Raw genomic sequence first — 23864 nt, forward strand, 5'->3', positions numbered from 1 at the left:
CTATCTATCTATCTATCTATCTATCTATCTATCTATCTATCTATCTAGGTGTATAAGGCACATATGGAGGTCCAGAAGACAACTTTCTGGAATAAGTTTTCTCTTTCCACCATGTAGGTCCCTTGGGTCGAACTCAGGTCACCTGGCTTAGTGGCAAGTGCTTTTATGAGCTATCTCTCTGGCCCAGTATTATGTCTTTAAATTTCTGTTTTAGGCTGTTAGCTGCTGCTACTTAAAAAAAAAAAATAAAGTGTTTGTTTATTAACACGATCAGAAATTGTTGTTAATGAGGAGTTTGGGGACCAGCCTGGCCTGGGATCTACCGTGGATGTACTGGCTCCATGCTGGCTTCCCTGTCTCTTCTCACTATGCTGCCCTTCCATGGGATCTTCTCTCTCCCTACACCAGTGTACATCAGTTCTGTCCTTGAGCCACACCCTATAATACATTGCAGGACAGGTCTTCAGTCATGGTGGCTCACATCTGTAATCCTAGCACTTTGAGAGGCTGAGGGAGGAGGACTGCTGAAAGTTCCCGGCCAGCTTGGGCTACACAGTGAGACCCTATTTCAGAAACCAAATAGCAGGGACTGGAGAAATGGCTCAGTGATTAACAGTGCATATTGCTGAGGGAGGGGTCTACAGCTGGGATACAAAGTAAATAAACTGTAATTAATATAAAAAATTAAAAAAGAAAAAAAAGTGCATATTGCTTTTCCAGAGGACCTGAGTTTAGTCCCAAGTACTCATGTCCAGTGTCTCACAACCACCTATAATTCCAGTGTCAGGAGAGCTAATACCCTCTTCCAGACTCCATGGGTACCTGTGTTCATGTGCACAAATTCATACACAGATGCATGCACATACACATAAATAATAATATCTTTCAAAAAGGTTAAAAACAAGAAAAGAAAGTCCTAGTTCTCTTGTATGGTAGAGGATGTCTCCTGTCTGCCCCAAGTCTATTTGCAGCCCAGCCCAGTGCCTGCGCTTTCTGTTCTTTCCATCCAGAATATCTTCTACCTTCCCCTTTCCCTGCCCGTCCTTCAGGCCCGCTATAAGTAGCCCATCGTGTGACCTCTCCCAGGTCCCCTGGCCATCCCTTTCACAGATGAAGCGCACATTTCATCTGTGCTTTTCGGTGATGACCTCCATCTTCCTCTCTTTGCCGCTCCAGGGTGTGAGTTCCACAGGACGCTCTGTTCTTGTCCTTGGAATATTTGAGGGGAGGCCTGGCTCTATAGGGCATTTCTGGCAGGACCCCTGTGCCTCTGGGAGGAACGGCGCTGGCATGTGTGCCAGCTTGCAGTGAACAGATGGCTGTTCACATCTCCAGGAAAAGTCACACAGAGGAAGTTTCCTAACAGTTGAGCAGAGCCAAGGGTGGAGAACCCGCTGCCTCTGAATTCACGTAGGAAGCACGCACCCAGGCAGGGAGGACTCATGCCAAGGTGTCTAGTGTCTGGAGAATTATAATGAATGGGAACATGAGGGATCTATTTCCGGGGCCACAGGAGTTCTAGTTCCTCTACTGGATTATGTATGGAACAGAGAGAACTGGGAAAGCTAGGAGAACATGCAGATAGCCAATAGCCATGAGGAGGTTTTTGGCTTGGGGGGCCATTGACACAGGGGTGCTGATGTGTGAGGATGGCACCATGCCTGTGTTTTCACACAGCACCTGAGTCTAGATAGCTGTAGAATATTCTGGAATGTTTGGGTGTTCTGACTCATTCACTCTCCTTTTTTTCTCACTGGGCATCTGTGATGGGGTTACCTTAGACTCTTGTAGAGATTCTCTTATTTCATGACTAACTCCAACTCCTAAAGATGCTCCCCCCCACACACCAATTCCTGAGCCTTGTGTTCACCTGTGGACACCTCAGTCCCACCCGATCATCAGCCCAGCAAATGTTCTACCCGGTGCAGCTTGGAGATCCAGTGGGTCATTAGGCTTACAGGAGCATGGTATGAGCACATTGAGGGGTTATGTAAAGGGGTGTGGGTGAACCCAGGGCACTTGCATCCCCTCAAAGTCCCATCCTAGCGTGGGTAATGACCTCCCCAAAGCTGCAAAGATGGACTTCCCCCTTCAGTCAGCCTACTGCTCAGATATTCTAGTGCCTTCTAAGGCTGCAAAGCAGCTGGACACTGTTTTGTGCATCTAGGGTATAGGAGACAGAATGGAGGGAGTGTCTAGAATCTATTCCATCTCCTTTCTGTTTTACTTTTGAGACAGTCTCTCTCCTTAGCTCTGGCTGTCTTGGGCTGGCTACGTAGACTAGACCTCCAACTCACAGAAGTCCACCTGCCTCTGTGTAAGCGCTGGCGTCAAAGGTATGCAACACCATGTTTGGCAGAGCTAGTACCTTTAACTGCTGACCAGGACTAGGAAGCAGAAAGTGTGATATTGGTTACATGATCAATTGCTGCTGTTCCCTAGGAGGCAGGCCCCTGCCTGGTCGTGTTCCCCTACCCCCCATCACCTTCAATAGCTTTCAGGGTGTTCAAAGACCAGGCTGATCGATGGCCAGGTGTGAGGCTGGGGAAGCTGAGGGCTCTTTGCTGATCGCCAGGTCTGTATGCTCCTGGGTGGGAGCTGGCAAAGGTGCCTGCCTTCTGCCTTCTGCTGGAAACTCTCAGCCTGGCAGGTGCAGGAAGGGGAGGTCTGGCCCTCTGCTACGCTCCATTCCTGGGCATTCTCAGTCTTCCCTGTGCTGTGGGCCCATCTGGCCTCTGAAGCCCATGGACCTCTTCTCAGAGTCAGTTCTCTAAATAGACAGGCTATAAAGCCTACATGCCAGCAGTAGTCAACATGGGAAAAGACAGGCTGCTGTCCTGTGCTGAATCCAGTCACCTGGTTCTGTGCGCTTTGTCATGTGGATCACTAGAGCAGTGGTGGCTGTGCTTTTGACAGCTGTCCATCAATATGGAACCTCTGTGTGTGACAAACTTCTGTGTCTTGCCACCATGCTGTTACTGTCACAAATGAATATATTTGGATGTCTCAGCTAGAGGGGCTAGAGAGATGATGGCTGGGTGGTTAAGATCTCATACTTTGTCCCACCATGTTTTTATCACTCAGGTTTTACTTCCCACCCTGATCTCACAGGCTGTGAAGGGGTCAGGGCAGGTCAGTATGCTGTGTGATTAGTATAGTGAGGGGCTGTGTTTGGTAGTGGAGTGGTGAGGAGATCAGTGGCTTTTCAGGGCCAAGTGCTAGGCCAGAGGCCAGCACCCAGCCTCTTCCTTTGCTGATCCTGGGTACTTCCTAGGTCTGCCAGGCATCTTCTCTCAGTGGTTGGGTATCAGAACCAGGCCTTTTCACAGAGGTCACATGAACCCAGGACTTGGACCCCTGACAGGTCACCCAACTGTGGCTCCTTTAAACCTTGCTGAAGCAGCTCAGTTGGTAAGAGTGCCTACATAGCATATGTGACGCCCTGGGTCCATCCCCAGGCTGCAAAAAGCCAAGAGTAGCCCACTCATGCAGTCCTGGCAGTTCAAGGTCATCCTCGACTACCTATCAAATTGGAAGCCAGCACTGGGACATGATACTTTGTCTCAAAACAAACCAAAACAAAACAGAAACAAACTGTGGAGAACAGCCTGCTTGCACAGAGCCGTGGAGGCCAGGCCTAGCCTGGGGGGAAGCTTTGCAAGAACCCTGTCAGCTGAGCATCTCCCCGAGCTCATCTCCTTGACAAAGTCCAGTGGTCACATGTAGTCTTGGGACTCAGTCCTCAGACTCTTCCCTATGACCCCAGGGGCAGAGAACTGCAGGATGGGGGTGGGAGGGTCATCAGTGCTCAGTAACCAGACTACGGCCCTAGGTAGGCTTGTACCATTGGGCTTCCCAGCCTTCACTTCCACTTTACCACACAGTGTAACATGGGAGCCCCAATATTTGGAGAGATAATGTGGCAGTGGCCACAGGCACCTGTGTAAGTGGCAGAAGAACCCTGACAGGCTCAGGCTTGTGGGGAGCTGCAGCTGCAGGCCAGGTGCATTTGCTTTACCCCAAGTCCTATTCAGGGATCTATGAAATACGCTTGGCTTTCTCTATCTTCTTCCTCAGAGGGTACCCCCAAAGAGATACTGAACTTCAAAGCTGAAGGACATGGGCTTGGAGCCAGGCAGCTTCATGTTCAGATTGACTCCACTTACTAATTGTGTGACCGTGGGCAAATCCATTTCTCAGTTCAGTGGAAGTAGCAGCTCCATGACTGGGCAATAAAAGCCATGCAGGGCCCAGTCTGTAGCAAGCTCCCCCTAAGGTTAATGCTGGTCTGGTCTGGCTTGCTTGTCTGTATCCTCTTACACAGTGTGGCTCCAGGCAGCAGTAGCCTGATCACCACTGGGAAATGGGCAGAAATGGAGCCTCTTGGGAAATATCTGAGGCATCCAGGGTATGTGTATGATTTGTGGAGGTCAGAGGACACCGTCAGGTATCGGTTCTTACCTTCCATCTTGATTGAGCCAAGCCACTACATCAGCCAGGCTAGACGGTCCACGGGCTTCTAGAGATTCTCCTGTGTTTGGCTTTCATCTCCTTGTAGGGGAACTGGGGTTGTGGATGTGTGCCAGCATGCCCATTTGTATATGGGTTGTGGGGATTTGAATTCATGTCCTTATACTTGTATGGCAAGTGCTTTATTGACTGAGCTAGCCCAAGATTGAGTCCAGAGTCAGGGGCTCTTTTGCAGTATGAAAGGTACTAACTTGTCTGTTGGGAAGTGCATCGTGTATAGCATTTTTGGGTACAGATACATGAGTAATGACAAGCTACAGGGACTGAGGAGCCTGTGCTGTGAGGAACAGATATGTGTTAGGAGGGCATACGTTGAGTGGGGGACACAGTTTTTCCTGTGGCAATTCAGAAGTGGTTTTGGGGAAAAGAGGCAGAATCCATCATAGCATACTCGGTTTATAGGAAGTGCTTTGTGAGGCTGGTTCCTTCCCCAGCTGTGCTGTCTCTGGCAGGTTGGCTCCTTCTGCAGAGGGGTGGGCACACCTAGGGCCGGTCATCTCCTAAGAAGTAGGTTTTGGCTAGGCCAGGTAGCACAGGTCTACTTAGGAAGATGGATCAGAGTTCAAGGTCAGCCCGGGTTATAGTGCAAGTTCAAAGTCAACCAGGTCAACTTAGTTAAAACTTGTTTCAAAAATAATTAGGGGATTGGAGAATGGCTCAGTGGTTTAGAGCCCTGCCTGCTCTTCTAGAAGAACCTGGTTCACTTCCCAGCACACACAAGGCCGTTCTCAACCATCCGTAACAGCAGTTACAGGAGCTGATGTTCTCCTCTGGCTTCGGCAGAAAATCGGCAGAAAATCATAAAACATTAAAAATAAATAAAGGCTGAGGTTTAGTGTAGCTCGGGGTAAAACACTTAGAATGTATGGGGCCCACATCTAAGTAACTGTATCCCAAACCAAACAACAGCAACAAAAATAGCGTGTCCTGTTGGCAGTGATGGCGCACAGCTGCGTTCCCAGCATCAGACAGGCCAAGGCAGGGGAACTAAGAATTTGAGGGCAGTCTGGGCAATATCCCTTGTCAAACAAATGAACAAACAAACAAACAAGGCATAGAAAAGCATGTCCTGACTTGGCTGGGCCCAGGGCAACAAAGCATTCTTCTGATTCCACCTGAGTGTCTTTGAGGATAAAACCATGTGGAGGAAAATTTGGTCTCTGACTTGGCACATTTGATGGAGATAAGGCAGGACCCGTCCGTCCTGTTCTCGCCCAGAGCTGAGTGTACATATGAGGTGCCCCATCATTATGTCTGTCTTATCTACATTTCCAGTCCAGACTTCATAGTTCAGTAAGTCTTAGGTAGTCCTGTTGTCTCTAGAGGGAGAGATTAACAGATAAAATTATCTTACATTGATGATGCCCAGAAGGTTGGGGCCTTGGCTGTAGAGCTCTGGCTTTGTACCCCATGGTCCAGGCTTTGTTGAGGCTTTGGTCAGATCCTGATGGATTTTGGCTGGGTCTCAACCCTGAATGGGCCAGGCATCAGCATGGGCCTTGGCGTTCCCAGGGCTGTGATAAACCCAATCATTTGGGCCTGGGAGGGGCAGAGGGAGGAGGGTACTTGAGAGCTTCCAAAGTCAGGTCCTACCCTCTCTTGTCTGGTCCTGGGCATGGGGGAGGGGTGAACATTGTTAGGAGAGAGCTGTTTGCAGCACCTTGTCACAGAGCAGTGGGGAGCCTCAGGCTGCGGGCAGATTCTGCTCTCGGTTCTGTGGCATGTCAGCTGTATCAGCCCACTAGGCATTGTCTGGGCTGCCTTTCCCCTAGGTACCCAGTAACTTGGTGCCTGGCAGGTCCAGGTGGGCTGTATTTGAGGGCTTGTCTAGTACAGGAATGAGGAAGCAAGAATTCTGGTGAGGGTCCTTGCCATCTCAGCAAGAGTAGGGTCACCTTTCTGAAGGAAGGTTAAGCTCTGGCCCAGTCCTCAGGGTGCTCAAGGCACCTGGACTGGCACGAGACAGGTGCTGGGTGAGAAAAGGAGCGACCTGTTCTGTGTCCCAAGGCGTTTGCAGCCTCAGTCTTCTCTGGACAAGAGAACCTGAGAAGTGCTGAGTGTCTTAACTGCTTACTTTCCCCTTTGCTGTGATAAAATACCCTCAGAAGCAGCTTAACGGAGGAAGGGTCTGTTTTAGGTCACAGTTTGGAGGTACCGTCCAGGACCATGGTAGTGCTGAAGTCATCCTGGCAAGAACCTGAGGCAGCTGGTCCCATTGTACCTGTGGTCAGGAAGCAGACAGTAACAATTGTGTGCTTAGCTCCCCTGTCCCTTTTTGTTCAGTCTAGGGCCCAGCCTGTGGGACAGTGCCCTCAGTTAAAGTGTGTTTTCCCAGTGACCCTAATAGATGAACCCATGTAGATGTTCTTGCTTACTGGGTAACTTTCCATCATTCAGATCAATGGTTAAAATTAACCATCACACTGAGCAAAGCCCTCCTTCCTTCCTGGCTTCCAGAGAGAGACTTAAATTTTCTGGGAGAAGTATCAGATGGGGCAGTGACGGGTCAAGCCTCAACCTATGCTGCTGACAGTCCTGCCTTTACTTGGGGAAGTCCTGACAGCTGACCCTTTTGGTGGTCCCAGAAGCTGAAGAGTAAGACAGGAGCTCAGGCCTGGTATTTCTCCTTTCTATTACAGTGGTGAAAGATGCTCCTTATAAAAAATTCAGGCAGTACAAAAATAGCCACAGAGGATAAGACAGTTCCCTGCAGCCTCTTACCCCGGAAATCTCTCCTGCTGCATATGACCTTCAGGCCAAGCGCCTAGGATGTCCATGGCCCACCTATCATCTTATCAGGGTCTGGGTCGGCTTGGAGTCGAGTCCATAATCTTCCCTCTTTTTTTCTCTCTCTTGCATCTCTCTGCTCCAGGTGATGCCTTATCTGGATTTGGGGAAAGCGGCTAGGGCCTTGGTCTTTAAAGCCCTGAAGGCTGAGAAGCCAGATACTGTGAGACATACCTTAATCTCAGTACTTAGAAAGCTGAGGCTAGAGGATCCTAATTTAGAGACCAACCTATACTATATAACAAGACCCTTTTTCAAATGACAGTACCCTTTTTCAACAATAAAACAAGCCCATGGCCACCATATGCAGCCCACTTCCTCTTGTGGTGACCTAATTCTGTATATTTGGATGAGAAACCTTACTGCCCTCACCCCCTTTGAGACAGGATATCACTATTTAACCCAGGCTGGCCTTGAGCTCGTTGTCATCCTGCCATAGCCTCCTAAGAGCTAGGACTGTACTTGTGCACCTGCCATGTCTTAACTACACAGAGGATTTTTATAAAAAGGGCCAATCCCATACCCAGTCCCCTGTGCCTGCCAGGACACCCAAATTACCAGTGTTGTGAGGGAAAGGGTTCCCCAGCAAGGACTGGTTGCCTCACTGTGTGTGGATCGTGGGCTCTGAGCCTGTCGGCAGCAACGCTAACGCCTTGACCTATCTTTCTCCTGCCTTCATCCTTGCTTGACCTCTACACTAGAGAGAAGCGTTTCCCTCAGATCCTGGGAGATATCCATTGCCCTGTGTGTGGCTTTGATAATGAGGACAGGGTCCAGCTATCATTCATGAATTGTGAACCAGCTTCCCCTTTGGAAGCCTGTAGGGTTTTCTTTATGTGCTTGTTGTTTGGAAGTCTCAGAGCAACACCTGTGGGTGTGGCATTGTCTTTTGTTCATGGAGGGGCGATGCCTACTTTGGGGCCTTTTGTGTGGTTTCTGTTTAAGAAAACTTTCTTTTATTGTTTCTTTCATAGTTTCTGTTCTCTTTTTCCCCTCTCCTTGTCCCTTTCTTTCCCCTTCCTTCTCTTCTCTTTCTCTTATTTTCTGAGACAGATTTTTTTTTTTTTTTTTTTTTTTTTTACTCTGTACCCTTCATTGACTGGGAACTCACAAATAGCCCAGGCTGGGCTTGAATTTGCAGGAATCCCTCTGACTCTGCCTCCTGAGTGCTGACATTATAAGTATGTACTGTCAAGCTCAGTTTCTTTATAAAATAACATAACTTTTGTTGTTGTTGTTGTTGTTTTTTGAGAGAAGATGACTTTTTTTTTTTTTTTTAAATGTAGTTCAGGCTGGCCTTGAACTTGGACCAGTCCTCCTGTCTCAACCTTCTGAGCACTGTTAACTGCCACCATTCCTGCCTTAGTTAATGTATTAAAAATACTTTTCTTTTAAAAATAACTATTACTTAACTTACTAAAATTGTTTTAGATATATATATTATTATTTTATGTATACAAGTGTTTTGCTTGTATCGTGTGTATGTGCCTAGGATCCTCAGTGGTCAGAAGAAGGCATTGGATCCCCTGGGACAGAGGTAAAAAGTTGGTTGTGATCTGCCATGTGGGTGCTGGGAATTGAACTTGGTGGCCAGCAAGCTCCAGGAGTCCCCCATGTCTGCCTTTGACAGTGCTGGCACGCAGTCCACACTTGTCTTTTTACACGAGTTCTAGGAATTCAAACCCAGGTCCAAGTGCTTGTCTAATAAGCACTCTTAAACAGTGAGCCTTCTTTTTGGCTCATGGACATTTAAAATGAAAAGTCCCATTAGAAGACCTGTGGGGTGGCTCAGCAGGTAAAGGCAGTTACTCCACGCCTGACCACCTGATACACTAAGCCCCACACAGAACAGACTTCGAAAGTTCTGACCTCACATTCGCTTTGTGGCACATAAGCAAATCCCTCTCCCTTCCCCCAAGCATCCCTTATCCCCACATGGACACATACATGAAATTAATATATAAATTTAATGTTTTAAGGACAGACCTGAAACCATCTGAAAGGCCAATAGTAGAAAAGTAATTTTCAACCGTACAGCATGGCCATTTGATGTTACTCTGTACTGACTTTCCCCCTTTTACTCTGCCTTCCTGATAGGATGCTTCACGAATTGCGTGTTATCCTTGTGCAGGAGTCACGATCATCTCTGTAAAGTTCCAGTTTTAGCATATGTGCTGCTGAAGTGAGCGTTTCCCACCCAACCCCATAGGATAAGTCTAAGAAGAGGGAAGCATGAGAGGGCCTGGAGAAATGGCCCAGTGCTTAAGAGCACTTGCTGCTCTTCCCGAAGGCACACCCAGCACCCAAATGATGATTCATAACTGCCTAACTCCAATTCCAGGAATTCCAGTGCTTTCTTCTAGTCTTGAAAGCACCTGCACATGTCTGATACACAGACATACGCGCAGCCAAAGTACTACCCCCCACCCCATATGTATTTCTATACATAATTTAATATGTTAATTTAAAAGATAAATTTAAGCCGGGCATGGTGGCACACACCTTTAATTACAGCACTGGGGAGGCAGAGGGAGGCAGATCTCTGTGAGTTTGAGGCCAGCTTGGTCTGCAGAGTGAGTTCCAGGACAGCCAAGGCTACACAGAGAAACCCTGTTCCCCTCCCCAAAATATTCTAAAACAAATTTGTATACTTATGAGATGAAGGAATTTATTTTTACATAAAGAATTAAATTTCAGTGGGGTAGAGCATGCACTCCTGTGATCCCACCACTCAGAAGACAGAGGCAGAAAGATTGCTGCAAGGTCCAGTCCAGCCTGGTCTGCAGAGTTCTAGGCCAGCCTAGGTCTACATAATGAGTTCCAGGTCAGATAAAGCTTTATAGTGAAACTCTTTCTAAAGAACAAAAACTTACATTACCAATAATAAGTCTTGGCTGGACAACTGGTATTGCAGAATGTGGAATATCTTCAATAGTTTTCAGAGCTGACATATACTCTGATTTAATAAGCAATGCTGAGATCACCATAGCACATGAATGTTCACTGCAAAATAGGAAGAGTATGGTTAGGGCCATTTAAAAGATTCCTAAAAAGTGTTCTCATTCCACCAAAATCCATTTAATGATTTTGTACTTTTTGTTTTTAAGCTTTTGTTCATGCATAGATGATTGCATGCTGAGCATATTCTTTTTCATAAATTTAATGTTTCAACTCTAGGAATTTTTCGTGTGTGTGTGTGTGTGTGTGTGTGTAGAGGCCAGAGGACCACACAGTGTCACGGCGTAGGAGCCATCCACCTCTTTCTGGCAGTCTCTCTGATCTTAGTGATGGCTACTCTGGTTGGTCAGCGAGCCTCAGGGATCTGCTGACTCTGCTCGCTGGTGCCAGGTTCATGCTTACATGCCGCTGACCCGGCTGCTTTTCACAAGGGTGCTCAGGCCCAAACGCAGTCCCACGCTCTTTTCTGTGTGGAAAGCACCTTACTAACCGTGCCAGCCTCCCAGCTCTCAGACAGCAGTTTTTAAATCAGCGTCTAATGCAACCCAGAGACTGCGCTGTGCCACTCACATGCCGAGGAGCGAAGGCGGGAAATGTGAGGTCTTTGTGCTTCTGACTACCCTGATTCTCCAAAGACAGAAGCCTTGGCGTGCAGTTAAGCGTGGTGATTCTCACAACAGTCTGGAGTCGGAGCTGAGGTGCCGGGCAGCGTTTGCTGGTGTGGTGTGGTGTGGTGTGAAGGTGTAACTGTCCGAAGCACACCTGCTGGGTGGCGAGGCTTGAGGCTGCAGCAAAGGTGCCGGAGGCAGTTACACCCTGGAGTCATTTCGGGTTTGATGTTGAAGTAAGTTTTGGTTTTTTTACACGTTCACAGACCTTTCTTGTTGCAAACATTTTCCCAACCTGCACATTCATTTCCCTCTATGGAGGGCACAGCCCTGAGTGTAAAAAGCTGGCACTCAGTTAAAGGATGTACCCAGCCACTTCGTAAAGGTGCCTTTCCTTCCTTGCAATCGTTAAACAAGCAAGCTGCAGGCAAGTGCATGAATGTGTGTGAATACACTGCTGTGTGTGCGGGGGGGGTTTGTGGAGGTCAGAGGTCAACTTCTGCTGTCTTCAATGCTCATTCTCCCACACAGAGTCTCCCTTTGAAGCAGGAGCTCATGGACTAGCTACAGGCGCTGACCAACAAGCCCCAGGATCCTGCTCTCCCCCAGCACTGGGGCTGCAGACACACAACCTCACACCCAGATTTGTATGTGGGTGCTGGGGACCCAAACTGGGGTCCTCATGCTCATGTCGCAGACACCTTACCAACAGAACGGCGTCTCCAGTCCCAGTGGGTGATGCTTTGAGAGGAAATTAACGTCCTGTTTCTGAGAACCTCTGCAGTCTTAGTGTCGCCAGTGAACCTGATCCCGATCTGCTGTTTCCACACGTTCCACCAGGGTACTCCACAGCCTATTAGACCCGGAAGGATCTGGGGTATTAGTGAAGCCTTCTGGGCAAGTCTGTGAGGACCTTCGTCAGAGGACTCCTAAAGCCAGGGACGCTGTCCCTGATGTGAGTGGTCCCAGCCATCATGCTGTGTCCCAGAGGAGATGCCGCCGGCCACGCCTGTTCCTGGTGGGCAGCATCCACCGTGTGCTCCTGCAGCCTCAGCAGGGACTCAGAGTCGAGGGAGGTGTGGACCATGAACTGAAGCCGAAGCCTCTGACGCTGTGAGCTAAAGCAGCTCTTCCCTTGAAGCTATTTATAGTGGGTAAAATAACATCACAAAGTCTGCCATGGAATCTACTAAGCCTGTGTGCGTGTATGTGTGTGTGTGTGTGTGTGTGTGTGTGTGTGTGTGTGTGTGTGTGCATGCAGTGCTTGTGTAGACCAGAAGAGGGCCTCACTTATCGCTGGAATTGCAGGTGTTTGGGAGCCTGTTGATGTGGATGCACTGTAAAATCCGTGCATGCTCTTAACAGCTGAACTATCTCCCTAGCCCTATCGTTTTGCTTTTTAAAAAAGCAGTTTTAGTGTTTGATTTAGAGTAAGTGAATTAAAGTTTGAATTTCATCTAATGCTCCACACACCCCTTTGCCAACACCAGTTTCTTGTTGCTAACATCTGGCAACAGTGTAGCACGTTTGTTAAGGCTGAGAGGCCAAAATTAAGGTATCAGAGGTTTTTTTGCTTAGTTTTGAGACAGGGCTTCTCAGTGAAACCCCTAGCTGCCCTAGAAATCCCTGTGTAGTCCAGGCTGCCCTGTAATTTATGGTAATCCTGCTTCTGCTTCCTGGCTGATTATACATCAGGGCTCATTCTCTGAAGTGCACAGTCTTTGGGTTGACAAACAAGATGACACCTATTTACCACGATGGCATCATCTGGGTAGTCTCATCCCTATAAAAATTACTCATTTATTCATAAAAATTCTCTGCCTGTTCATTCCTGTTCCCTTCTCTCTGCCTCCTGTCAAGCACTGATTTTGTTTGTTTGTTTGTTTCATTTTGACTTTTTAAGATGTGTAGCCTAGACTAACCTCAAGCTTTCAGTGGTCCTCACGCCTCAGTGTTCCCAGTGGTAGGATTACAGGTGTCTTTTTGTTGTCTTGATAGCGCTGTCTTTTCTTGAATGTCATACAGTGGAATCTGTGAGGCCTTATCAAATTGGCTTCCTTCTCAATTGATTTCCTTCACAAATCTTCCTGTGGCTTTTCATGGTTCTGTAGTTCTGTTTTTTTTGTTTATCATTGCGTACAGTTCCACTGTCTGTACCAGTGTGTTTATGCCTTTATCTATTGAAGGGCACCTTGGCAACTTTCAAGTCTGGGCTGTTGTTTATGAATTTCTGAGAGAGATTTTTCAGTGAACACAGGCTTGCACCTCAACAGGTAAAAACCAAGCCACCCACTTGCTCTTTCCTGGCAAATTGTTGCCAGGAAATATATATTGATATTGAGTGCTCTTGAGGTGCAGAGCCAAACAGTGGTGGTGCACACCCATGATCCTAATACTTGGGTCTGGAGTTCAAGGCAAACTGCAGTTAGATAGTGAGTTCAAGTCCAGCCTGCTGGTCTCTAAAAACAAAAAAACAAACAAAGCAGAGACACCCTTCTTCACATGTGGGACCATTGTGGCCAAAGTAGGACTTGTCTGTGTGACTCTGTAGGGAGGGTGTAGCTGAGGCACATGGGCTTGGGAGTGATGAGAACCTGGCCCTGAGTGCCCCTTTGCTTGCCTGTTTGATGTTCTCAGTCCAGGCCTCACCTCCCTGTTTGTAGAGCAGGGAGATGACAGCCTTGGCAGGGTGGGGGTTGGGAGGAGAGTGGATGAAGGCATCCTTCCCCCAGCTCTCTTGCTTCAGGTTTCAGGCATGCCTGTTTGCTCCTCTGCTTCCCAGAAGTAATCTTGGAAGGACTTGTGGTGAGTCAGTGCACGGGTGAGGCCTGTGCCTACAAACACTAGTTTGTAGTGTGGCCTCTGTGTGTTCTTTTTGGTGGCTCAGCGTACGACCTGCTAGGACTGGCCAGAGGAGAAAATGTGCATCATGAATGGGACTGTTTATACCATGGGCCTAGAAACAGGGCATTTCTCAATAGGCCCAGCCTCACCCTTTTTGGCTTCAGAGTTACAGGTAGGGGGTGAGGAGGTTTTGTGGGGTCTTTGAGCTCTAGGAAAACCACTTGGTGGGAGGAACCGTGGCCTGGTCACTGCTGCTCTGCTCAGTGGCACCTGAGGAGCTTTTCTAACCCAGGATGTGGTTTTTCCATTGTAGATAAGCTTGTGAATTTCTCAGCTATCCTGGTAGTTCTAAACCTCATGTTTGTGTGCCAGGGCAGGAGCTGGTGGGGTAGCAGTGTGTCTATAGCTGGTCTGGGAAGAGGACTCTGAGGTGCCTGTGACTGGAGCTCTGTCCTGTTTTCTTTCTCAGGTGGTACAAGCTGCACTCCAAGCCGGGCAAGAAGGAAAAGGAGCGTGGTGAGATCCAGGTGACCATCCAGTTCACACGAAACAACCTGAGTGCCAGCATGTTCGACCTATCCATGAAGGACAAGCCACGGTCCCCCTTCAGTAAGCTCAAGGACAAAGTGAAGGGCAAGAAGAAGTACGATCTAGAATCTGCCTCAGCGATTCTTCCAAGCAGTGCACTGGAGGACCCTGAGCTAGGCAGCCTGGGCAAGATGGGCAAAGCCAAAGGTTTCTTTCTTCGCAACAAGCTACGCAAGTCCTCGCTCACACAGTCCAATACCTCACTGGGCTCCGACAGCACCTTGTCCTCTGCTAGTGGCAGCCTGGCCTACCAGGGCCCTGGGGCTGAGCTCCTCACCCGCTCACCAAGTCACAGCAGCTGGTTGTCCTCTGAAGGGGGTGAGCGAGGGGAGAAGGTGGGCTGTTCCCAGGTGGTGAGGAAGGCAGAGAAACTGGGCTCCTCTTTCCAAGTGCTGACACTCTGCTGTTTCCTTCCCAGGCAGGGACTCCACACAGTCTCCCAAGCTACTCACCCACAAGAGGACGTACAGCGATGAGGCCAGCCAACTGCGAGCAGCTCCTCCCCGGGCCCTTCTTGAGCTCCAAGGCCACCTTGATGGTACCTCCCGCTCTTCCCTCTGTGTCAATGGGAGCCATGTGTACAATGAGGAGCCTCAGCCCCCCTTACGGCACCGCAGCTCCATCTCAGGCCCTTTTCCACCCTCAAGCTCCCTACATAGTGTCCCACCTCGGTCCTCTGAGGAGCCCCCTCAGTCCTCAGATGACTCTTGGGCCAGGGGCAGCCGAGGCACCAGCAGCTCAGAGGCAGTGCCTGGACATGAGGAGCTGAGCAGGCAGGCTGGTGGCTCTGGAGAGGAAGAGGGGACCCGGCCTCCAGAGGGAAAGCCAGTTCAGGTTGCCACACCCATGGTGGCATCGTCTGATGCTGTTGGGGAGAAGGAGCGGAAGCCCAGGATGGGGCTCTTCCATCACCACTACCACCACCAGGGGCTGAGCCGGAATGAGCCGGGGCGCCGGGGCTCAGTTGGGGAGAAAGGGAGTCCTTCCCTGGGAGCCTCCCTTCACCACTCATCCACCGGGGAGGAAAAGGCCAAGAGTAGCTGGTTTGGCCTGAGAGAATCCAAGGAACCGACTCAGAAGCCCAGGTACATACTTAGCAAGACTGCTTTTGGTGCTATGTGAAGGAGGTCGGGTTTTCGCCCCTGGGGCTTGGGGCTGGGAGGGGCAGGGAGCAGGCTGCCTGGGCTCTAGCTTTGCATGGTTAAGTGGGGTATCCTGTCTTCCTGAGCCAGGGCTCATACTGTGCCCACCAACACAGGTGAGTAGCAAGAGACAGTGCCATGAGGGTCGTGTGGGGCAAGATGGGCGCAGGCCTTGATGTTTGAGTTGGTAGTGCAAAGGAGGAGAGGGGACATTTGTGTGGCCTCTTGGTTTCCTGATCACCATCTCTTGCTTTCTCACCTCAAGTTAATGAAGCCTTGAGACTGGGAACGGCACCTTCAGACCTGTCCCCTCTCTGAAGCCGATGACTTCCCCTGGCTACCCACCTGCTTCTGGGATCTTGTCCCCTTGAGGGACAGGAGTTAAACACTTGCCGCTGCATCCTTTCTCCTCACCCATAGTTGTTTCTTAGCCTGAGATGGGGCCAGGCAACTCCCTTGAAAGAAGCCCTCCCACGAAGGCCTACTGTTTCTTGACCTTGGTACATACTCTGTTGGGAATGCTGGTGACTGCTGTTGGCAATGTGCCCAGATCTCTTCCCTGGTCCTGGTCAGAGCCTCTGACCCCCCCCCCCCCATTTCCTTTCTGAGACAGAGCAACTGCTGTATTGTTTGGCAGGGCCCTAAGGACAGTCTCCTAGGGCAGGCCACAGAAGTCTGTCTTGCTGCTCAGCATAGGTAGCAATTCCAGCCAGTATCTTGAGGCCAGTTGTTTCTCCCCTCAGCAAGTCTCCCTCTCGAGTTCAGAAGGCTGGGTCCAGTTGTGACAGACGGTGCTATGCCTGTTTCCCAGCAGAGGGGCGGGACCTTGCAGCCCCTAGTTTTACTTCTGGTGTGCTTCCATCTCTGTTTCCCTTGTGCTTCTCTGACTCCTAATGGCCTCTCGGAGTCCAGAAAACTCATGGCAGTGATAGACAGAAGAAAGAAGGGATTTCTGTCCTGCTCTCATTTGAATTTGGATTCTCATCACAGGCCAGGGTATCTAAGTACCCTGCCTGCCTGCCCCGGGCCCATCTGTAGGTGGCAGTTTCAGAGCAGGCCCTGGGCCAACCATCCAGGTGGCATAAGAGGGGCCACCCTCAGGGACTGAGCAGCTGCACTCCAACCTTGGGTGCCTGTAGTGGGAGGCAAAGCAGGCCGGAGGAGCAGTTATTGGTTCGAATGCTTGCTTAGAGTCCTAGGGAGAGTGCTGAGAAACGAGGCAGCTCAGGGCAGCACCTGCAGGTTAGAACCAGAACAGGCGGAGGATCTCTACTTGGGACCTGGAGAGCCAGCCCACAGGCCTCGGGGCTTGGGAACCCAGTGCAGAGCCAGGAACTTTGGTTTGAATAAGGGCAGCAGCGCCCTCTAGTGACTGTGTGGCACTTGTGTTCTGTTGAGAGGCTTGAGGCAGTGTTGCCGAATTCAGTAGCTGGCAAGATGATCCATCCTCCTGGTTCTCCTGACATGGTGTGCCTCTTTTGACATGTGGCTGTTACCTTTGGTCCCTACTTATGTGAGGCTGAGAGGAGTTGGAATGGGACTGAGCTTCATCTGGGCCTCAGGACCTGCTGAGCTCTTGGCGTTTGGCTGTGGTCCGGCTGTCCTCTGTTTGAGTGAAGTGCATGTTAGCTACTCCAGTGCCAAGGTGCCTTGGTTTTTGCTCCTTCCTCCCACAGCAACCTTTGAAAACAGGAAGGGATCAAATAGAAATGTGAAAATACGTTTAACGGGAGGGGGGGTAAATCTGGTGCAACAGAGAGCCTGGAGTGTAATTGAATGGCCTTTAGTATGTATTGTAGAGAACCTGGTGGTTGCAGAAAGGGTGGGGCATCTCAGGTGCCCTTTAGCTAGCTTTAGCATATATAGCATATTTCCTGTCCCTCCTGCAGCTGTCTTCCCAGAGCAGTTACTCTGTCAGCGTCAGTCTGGTTTGGAAGATAGATGCTAGGGTCCCTGCCTAAGCTTAGCAGGCTGTTCTGTGTCTCCTCATTGGGTCCTGATGCAAGGATAAGCACACCTGTGTTTCCTGGGAATTGGGGCACATCTTAGGGGATACCAGGAGGGATGGCTGCCTGAAGGGCATGTTGTCTACAGGTGGTGTCTTGAAGGCTGGCCTTGACCTTTGAGGACTGATGAGTAGCCTTCATAGAGTCACCTCTGTGACTAGTGTAAGGACCACGGAGCTCATCTCAGCCCAAGGAAGCTGAGTAGTGAAACCTTCAGCTGGTAGTGAAATTCACGTCTTTCTACAGAGATGGCCCCAGGGTGTGGCTTTTAAGGAGGAGAAGGGCAGCTGGGAATGGTGGCAGATGTCTGTAATCCCAGCACTCAGGAGGTCCTGGCAGAAAGATTGTTGTGAGTTTGAGATCAGCCTGGACTCCACAGAGAGACACTATTCAAAAACCTTTAAAGAGGAGATGCATTGCAGTGGATTAGCAATGCACACATCAAGTGGCAGCTTCAACCACTTGTCCTAAATTTCCTGTAGGCCCTGGAGGTTTATTTCCATGGATTGAAGAGACAGAGTTGCTTGGACTTCTCTTCCCAGAATTTGGCCCTGAGAGAGATAAATCAGCATATGTTGTACCCTACTCCCCGGGGGAGGTATGGGGAGGATGTGCTAGGCTGGCTCGGTAGGGTCCAGGGTGTCATGGTGTTCTCAGGGCACAGTCTGCACAGAAGACCACACAGAAGAATGGGCTTCTGCTGCCCTGTGCCATGTGTGCTGGTAGGGCAGGAGTGTTCCACCGATGACCTTCAGAATATGTGCTTGGTTGCTGGAGGGTTGGCTCAGCTGTTAAAGTCCAGGCTCACAACCAAAAGGGTGTGTGCTTTGTATGGATTAGGAAGAGTGAAGATGGAGGGGTTCTGAAAGCGAAAACAGGCAGGTGTCAGCAAGCCCTGCTGGCTCTGGAAAACCTGCTGGGCCTGCTGCCTAGAACCCCAGCCTCAAGAGAGAGCCCTTTGCTGATTCCATACCAACCAGTTTGTGTGCATCTCTGGGGAACTGTGGTGGGAGGAGGCTGCTAACAGAGCCTGGGTGCCTCGTCTGCTTCCCTGAAGTCTGACTGGCAGCTGATTGCTGCAAGCCTGAGGGTGAGTGTATGTGTGAGGGGAGGCGGGGGCCACGTAGGGCTGAGCTTGCTGCGGTGCAGTGCTAATGGGGCCACAAGGGCTCGTCATCCTGAGAGGCCTAGAGAGAGGCTGTGTCATCTAGAGTTCAGAGTGGCCCAGCTCTGTTCCTGGGTGCTTGGATGCTGTGGATGCTCCAAGCCAGGCTGTGACTCAAGTGGTGGTTGGTGTGTGGCTTCTCATCCCTTTAACTCCTGGGGTAGCGCAGTGTTGGGAATGCAACCCAGAGCTTTTTGCATGTTGGGCAAACATGCAGCCAACTGAATTACAGCCCCAGCCCGCTGGCTCTGTAGATGAGGATGACATTGTACTTCTGGTCCTCCTGTTTCTACTGTGTTCAGCTTTGAAAGCTGATTCCTTGTGTGAATCTAGCTGTGTCCTGCTAAGGAGGCTGACCTCCTTCTCCACGCTTGTTTTTGGAGCCTCTTTGGCCTCTGGCTGACCTGGGCTCTTTCCTGGCCTCACCTCTCAGTCCCCGTGTACAACCTGTCTAGTCTAGGCCTTGAGTTTCTGGAAGAGCTCCTGCTCTCCTGCTACAACCCACCTTCCTTTATGACTGGCTAGCAGAGCCTGGCTTCAGCTGCCTCAGTTTACCACCAGTACTTTCTATGAAGTTCCTGGTTGACAGGGAAAGATGGATAGGAGGAGGTTCCCTGGATGCTGTCATTTAGGTAGGAGGGGTGAAGTAAGGGGGCCTAGGAGCTGCTTGTGAGGAGGGACCCTGCTGGATGGCAGGCTGACTGCAAGGTCAGCCACAGGTCACTGGCAGCCTGCCCACACTAGAATGTTTGGTTCGCTTTTCTCTTTTATTGTGTTCTGGGTTCTGTCTGTGCCCTGGGAAATGAAGGCTGATTTTAGTGTGCATCACTTTATCTCATCTTTGAAAGCTGGCCCATAAAAGGGGTAAGATGAGGGTGGCAGCAGGAGGTAATTCCTTAGCCAGTTATTCTGCCCCTCCCCATGTGGCGAGCTCTATTAGACACCTTGTCCTGCCCGATGACAGCTCCATACTTACCTCTTCTTGCAAGAGCTCAGGAAAACATAGTCCATTTCACTTGCAACCCCAGATTTCCTGTTTGGTCCTCTTCCTGCTGTCTTTGTCCATGAGCTCTCCCAGCATCCTTCCCTTTGGCACCTCATAATATTGGGTCCCCTTGGTCATGTGGCTGCATATGGCCCATGTGGTGGTGTGGCACCTGGCCTGCAGGTGGGGGTAGGGATGGTACTTGGCAGGGATCTTTCCAGTGTCAGCATTAACCAGGAGGCTCATGGTTTTGTCTTCTCCACAGCCTGGACGTGTCTCCTCAGGTAGAATCTGACCCAGCTGCTCCTCACCCCTGCTCCCCCCGGGCTCTGGCCCCCCCTACTCCTGCTCCCGCTGCTGCTCCCATGCTAAGCACTAACCTTTTTGCAGCCGCCTCCCCCGCTGCTGCCACTGCCGCTGCTGCCACCATTGTCCCTGAAGCCACCCCATCTGGATTCTTGGGGGTCACCAACCCGTTCCTCACCTCCTTGCAGAACAATCCTTTCTTCGAGGAGCTCAAAGCCAACATAGCACTAAATTCTCCTTCACCTGCTCCCTCTCTCCCCAGTGCCTCGAGGGCCAGCCTGGCCCCCCTGGCCTCCCCTGGGAAAGCCCTGCCTGAGTGGGACGACACCTTCAACATCTTTGCTGCTGGCAGGCTGCAGCCAGAGGCCAGGAGTGAGATCCTGGCCCCTGCAGGAATGGGGCTGGAGGAGGAGGGACTGCAAGACCCAGGCCCTGGGACCATGGCAGCGAGAGCAACAGAGCCCCAGAGAGGAGCTGGGGGAGGAAGAGGTGGAAGCAGCACGTGGCTGGAGTCCAAGGCTCCTGTGGACACAGGGTTGGACCAGCCACGTTCAAGCATGTCTGACACAGAACCCCTTCAGGGGGCTTCCAGGACTGACCCATCTTCCAGAGCAGCTCAGCTGCACCTGCAAGCTTCAGCCTCAACACCAGACCGGGAGCTTCCTGCCTTGGAACGGGGAGCCGGGCAGAGTCCAGCAGATAGTGGGGCGTCTCTGTTCAGCTCCCCAGAAGTGCTCAGTGTGTGGGAGAGACTTCCTGGTTCAGATGACACCCCTGGGGTCCAGGATGAGGAGGTGCCCCAAGATGGAAGCCAACTTTTTCAGGAACTGAACACAGTAGAGGATTCCTGGCCTTGGGATGTGATCACCATTTCTCCTACAGCAGAGGTCCCTTCATCTGTCCTGCAGGGAGAATCGGATAAGGTGCTTTCTCCCCAGGTGCAGCCTGAATCACCAGACACTGTGCACCCCATGGGGAGCGGGGGGATCCCTGTATTGCAGCCGGAGCCAAAGCCTGAGCAGGGTTTGGATGAGGGGCCATGGCCTGGCCCACCACCTCCCAAGCCACCACGCCTCTTCACACCCTCAAATTCCCAGGTGGAGGAGGAAGAAGAGGACAAGGACAAAGAGGAAGAAGAGAATGTTACAGGGAGGCTGAGTAGCAGGGGGCCAGATATAGAAGACACCACCCCAAGTGCATTGGTTACTGGTCCCCAAGAGTCTAAGGAGAAGGAGGTAAATCCAAAGTTGGAGGATTTGTACAGCCTACCATCTGGGATCCTGATAGGTGAGCCAGAACTTGAAGAGCTAGTTGGAGAAACTGGAGCTCCTGGGTCTGGGACCACCAGCTGTCTTGAGGGACCCAAGCCCAGAACCCATAGCTCAACTAGCTCAACTCTGCTGAGTCAGAAGGTCTGTGGGACTTCAGAGACAGGTGAGAGCCTTGAAACCCAGAGCCAGGAACTAGCCAAAGAGGGGTTTGGGCCTCTCTCAGTCACCCCTCAGCAGGCTGATCTGTGGGCCTTAGAGGAGGAGGAGAAGGAGGAGAAGGAGGAGAAGGAGGAGAAGGAGGAGGCCTCAAATCCCTTCTTATGTAAGGAGAGCCAAGATCCCCCCAGCCTACCATCCACATCACCACCAGGGTCAAGGGAATCCTCTATCTACTCTGGTCCAGATCAGTTGCCCACACCCCCAGAACCTGCCTTCCCACCTCCCCCTCTCCCACCCTGGGCCAGCCACCGCCATGGGGTGCCAGGCCCTCCGTGCCCTCCCCTGCCTATAGCCTGGCCTCTGACCTCTTCTTCCTCACCTCCCGAGGAGTCAGCCTCATCCCTTGGTCCCCTTGAGCTCTCCCCTACTGGGGGCTCCCCTACACCATATGGGGAAGACCACGCTGCAGCCACCCCAGCCTCCCCGCTTGTGCTTCTGCCCTTGGAGACACGACCAGCTGAGGAGCCCCAGCCCAGCGGCAGGTGAGCAGCCACCCGGGACCCTTCCTGGAGGAAAGTGGGTGGGTGTAGTGATGCAGGAGGAGAAGTGTTTCACGATGCAGCTTCATCTTTGCCAGGGTCACATGGGAAGGCGCTCCTTTATTTGGAGGCAAGCGGTGAAGGCTTTGAAGCTCAGAGCTTCTGTAGAGCCAGCTCTGATGCTCTTTGCACATGGGACCTTGCACCATCAGGGTAGCCCTACAAACTGGAGGTTTGGGAAACAGCGCCTGACAAAGACAGTGGTTGAGGAACGAGCTCTGGCAGGAGATGAGGATGTGCTGCTGGACAGAGATGCCTTGGTTAGGGGAGTGCAGTTCCGCCAAGGGGTGATACTTCTTCATACCTTGGGGCTATTAATAGGTAGCAGTGGGGCCCACAGCAGTTTCCCGTTCAGGCAGGGTGAGGAAGCAAAGAGCTGGCAGAGAGAGGGTCCAGGTTTCAGAGATGAAGCTGAAGAGGAAGACAAAGGCTCAGAGGAAAGGAAAGGAAGCTTTCCTCAGATGCTTTCCACACCCACAGCCCATACAAAGGCTCCCCAGCTGCAGCGGGGCTTCACTGGCTTGCCTTGTCACTAGTTTTATGGGCTGGGCTCCCATCCATTTAGGGCAGCTGAATGGACAGTAGGTGCCTGTGTGGCTGTGCTCTGTATGGTATTAGGTCTTGGGCAGAATGGAGTGGCTGAGAGCTCACCAGTGGGTGTTGAGGGTGATGAGAGCAGAGGTCAGGAGACGTAGGATCAATGATCAATAAGCATGACTCAGCAAGGGCAGCAGAGTCCAGAAGGGCAGCAGTACTCTAGGGGCCTGAACAAAGGGGGCATGAGCAGAGGAGCTGAGGTGGGGGATGGAGAGACTGCTCAGGATCTAGCCCTAGCAGCCCCCAGCCTACTCAGGTACCTGCTGGCTCATATATCTCATTGCCCAGAATTACTGAGCATCTACTTTGTACCAGCACCAAAAAATGCCCAGTCCAGGTGGGCAACCAGGGAGATTTCAGTGAGGGCAGCAGTAGACCTGCTTGTGACACCCATTGGTGGGTGGGGCTATGACCCCCAATAGGGAGAAGGAGCTGGTGGTTATGGTTTCCTCATTTCCTGATGACAGTGTCCTCATCTGTCCCATGTCTTGCAGTATAACCTCTATTTATACTCAAATTTACAGGGTTTCTTTTCAGAATTGGTTGCATTTCATGTCTATATGGAGCATGACCTTACACTGTGAAATGATGGGTGCATAAGCTATCCTTACTTCCCAGATGAGTCAGTGTCAGGCTGAGAGCCTAGCACTCTAGCTGCTTCCTGAGGGGCAGGTACCCTCCTGCCTTGAGGGTGGCTGTCCAGACAGGTGGCCTTAGAACTACTTACACACACATCTCCAGTGTAGACCGCTGGGTGAAGCCCTAGTGAAGTGACTTCTAGATGAAGTTCCCCTGTGTGGGGGCTTGATACACTTTCCTGTTTGTGAGACTAAACACCAGCCCTGTCCTGAGGAGCAGTGTCGTTTCTTGGGGTTGCCCTGAGCCTGTGTCAGGGTGTTCAGGGCTGGGACTAAGTGACTTGGCTTTCTATTCTTTGCCTGAAGGTCTGAAGGCCCTGTAGGGTAAGTGTGGCTTTATGAGGTCCCCAGGTTAGGTTAGCTATGGACCTGCTGCTTACAGCTTCTATCACTAGTGCTAAGGCCCCAGGAGAGGGTTATCTTCCTAGCTCAGGGAATCACTAGGTTTCCTGGAGGAGGTGAGCTTGTTTAGCCTTGACACAGAATAGGAACTAGGTTAATGGGAGGAAGATATTCCTCCTCCTCAGGAATATCTTTTTTTTTTTTTTTTTTTTTTTTTTTTTTTTTTTTTTTTTTTTTTTTTTTTTTTTTTTTTTTTTTTTTTTTTTTTTTTTTTTTTTTTTTTTTTTTTTTTTTTTTTTTTTTTTTTTTTTTTTTTTTTTTTTTTTTTTTTTTTTTTTT

The 23864-nt window shown here is 50.6% G+C and overlaps 1 protein-coding gene across 3 annotated transcripts in view; it reads left to right on the top strand.

Moving 5' to 3' along the window:
* The window catches only part of Rab11fip5 (RAB11 family interacting protein 5), a 38559-nt gene that overhangs the window by 10872 nt on the left and 3823 nt on the right, over nucleotides 1-23864 (top strand). The window contains exons 2-4 of one of the 3 annotated variants that reach the window (XM_055617621.1): nucleotides 14197-14633; nucleotides 14734-15400; nucleotides 19879-21891. In XM_055617621.1, the coding sequence (XP_055473596.1) occupies nucleotides 14197-14633; nucleotides 14734-15400; nucleotides 19879-21891 (3117 nt within the window). The remainder of the gene's footprint in view (nucleotides 1-14196; nucleotides 14634-14733; nucleotides 15401-19878; nucleotides 21892-23864) is intronic. The other 2 variants (XM_055617622.1, XM_055617623.1) reach the window with 2 other exon arrangements.

Source organism: Psammomys obesus, unplaced genomic scaffold (assembly GCF_907164565.1).
Source record: "Psammomys obesus unplaced genomic scaffold, mPsaObe1.curated_primary_1811, whole genome shotgun sequence".
Classification (NCBI taxonomy): Eukaryota; Metazoa; Chordata; class Mammalia; order Rodentia; family Muridae; genus Psammomys; species Psammomys obesus.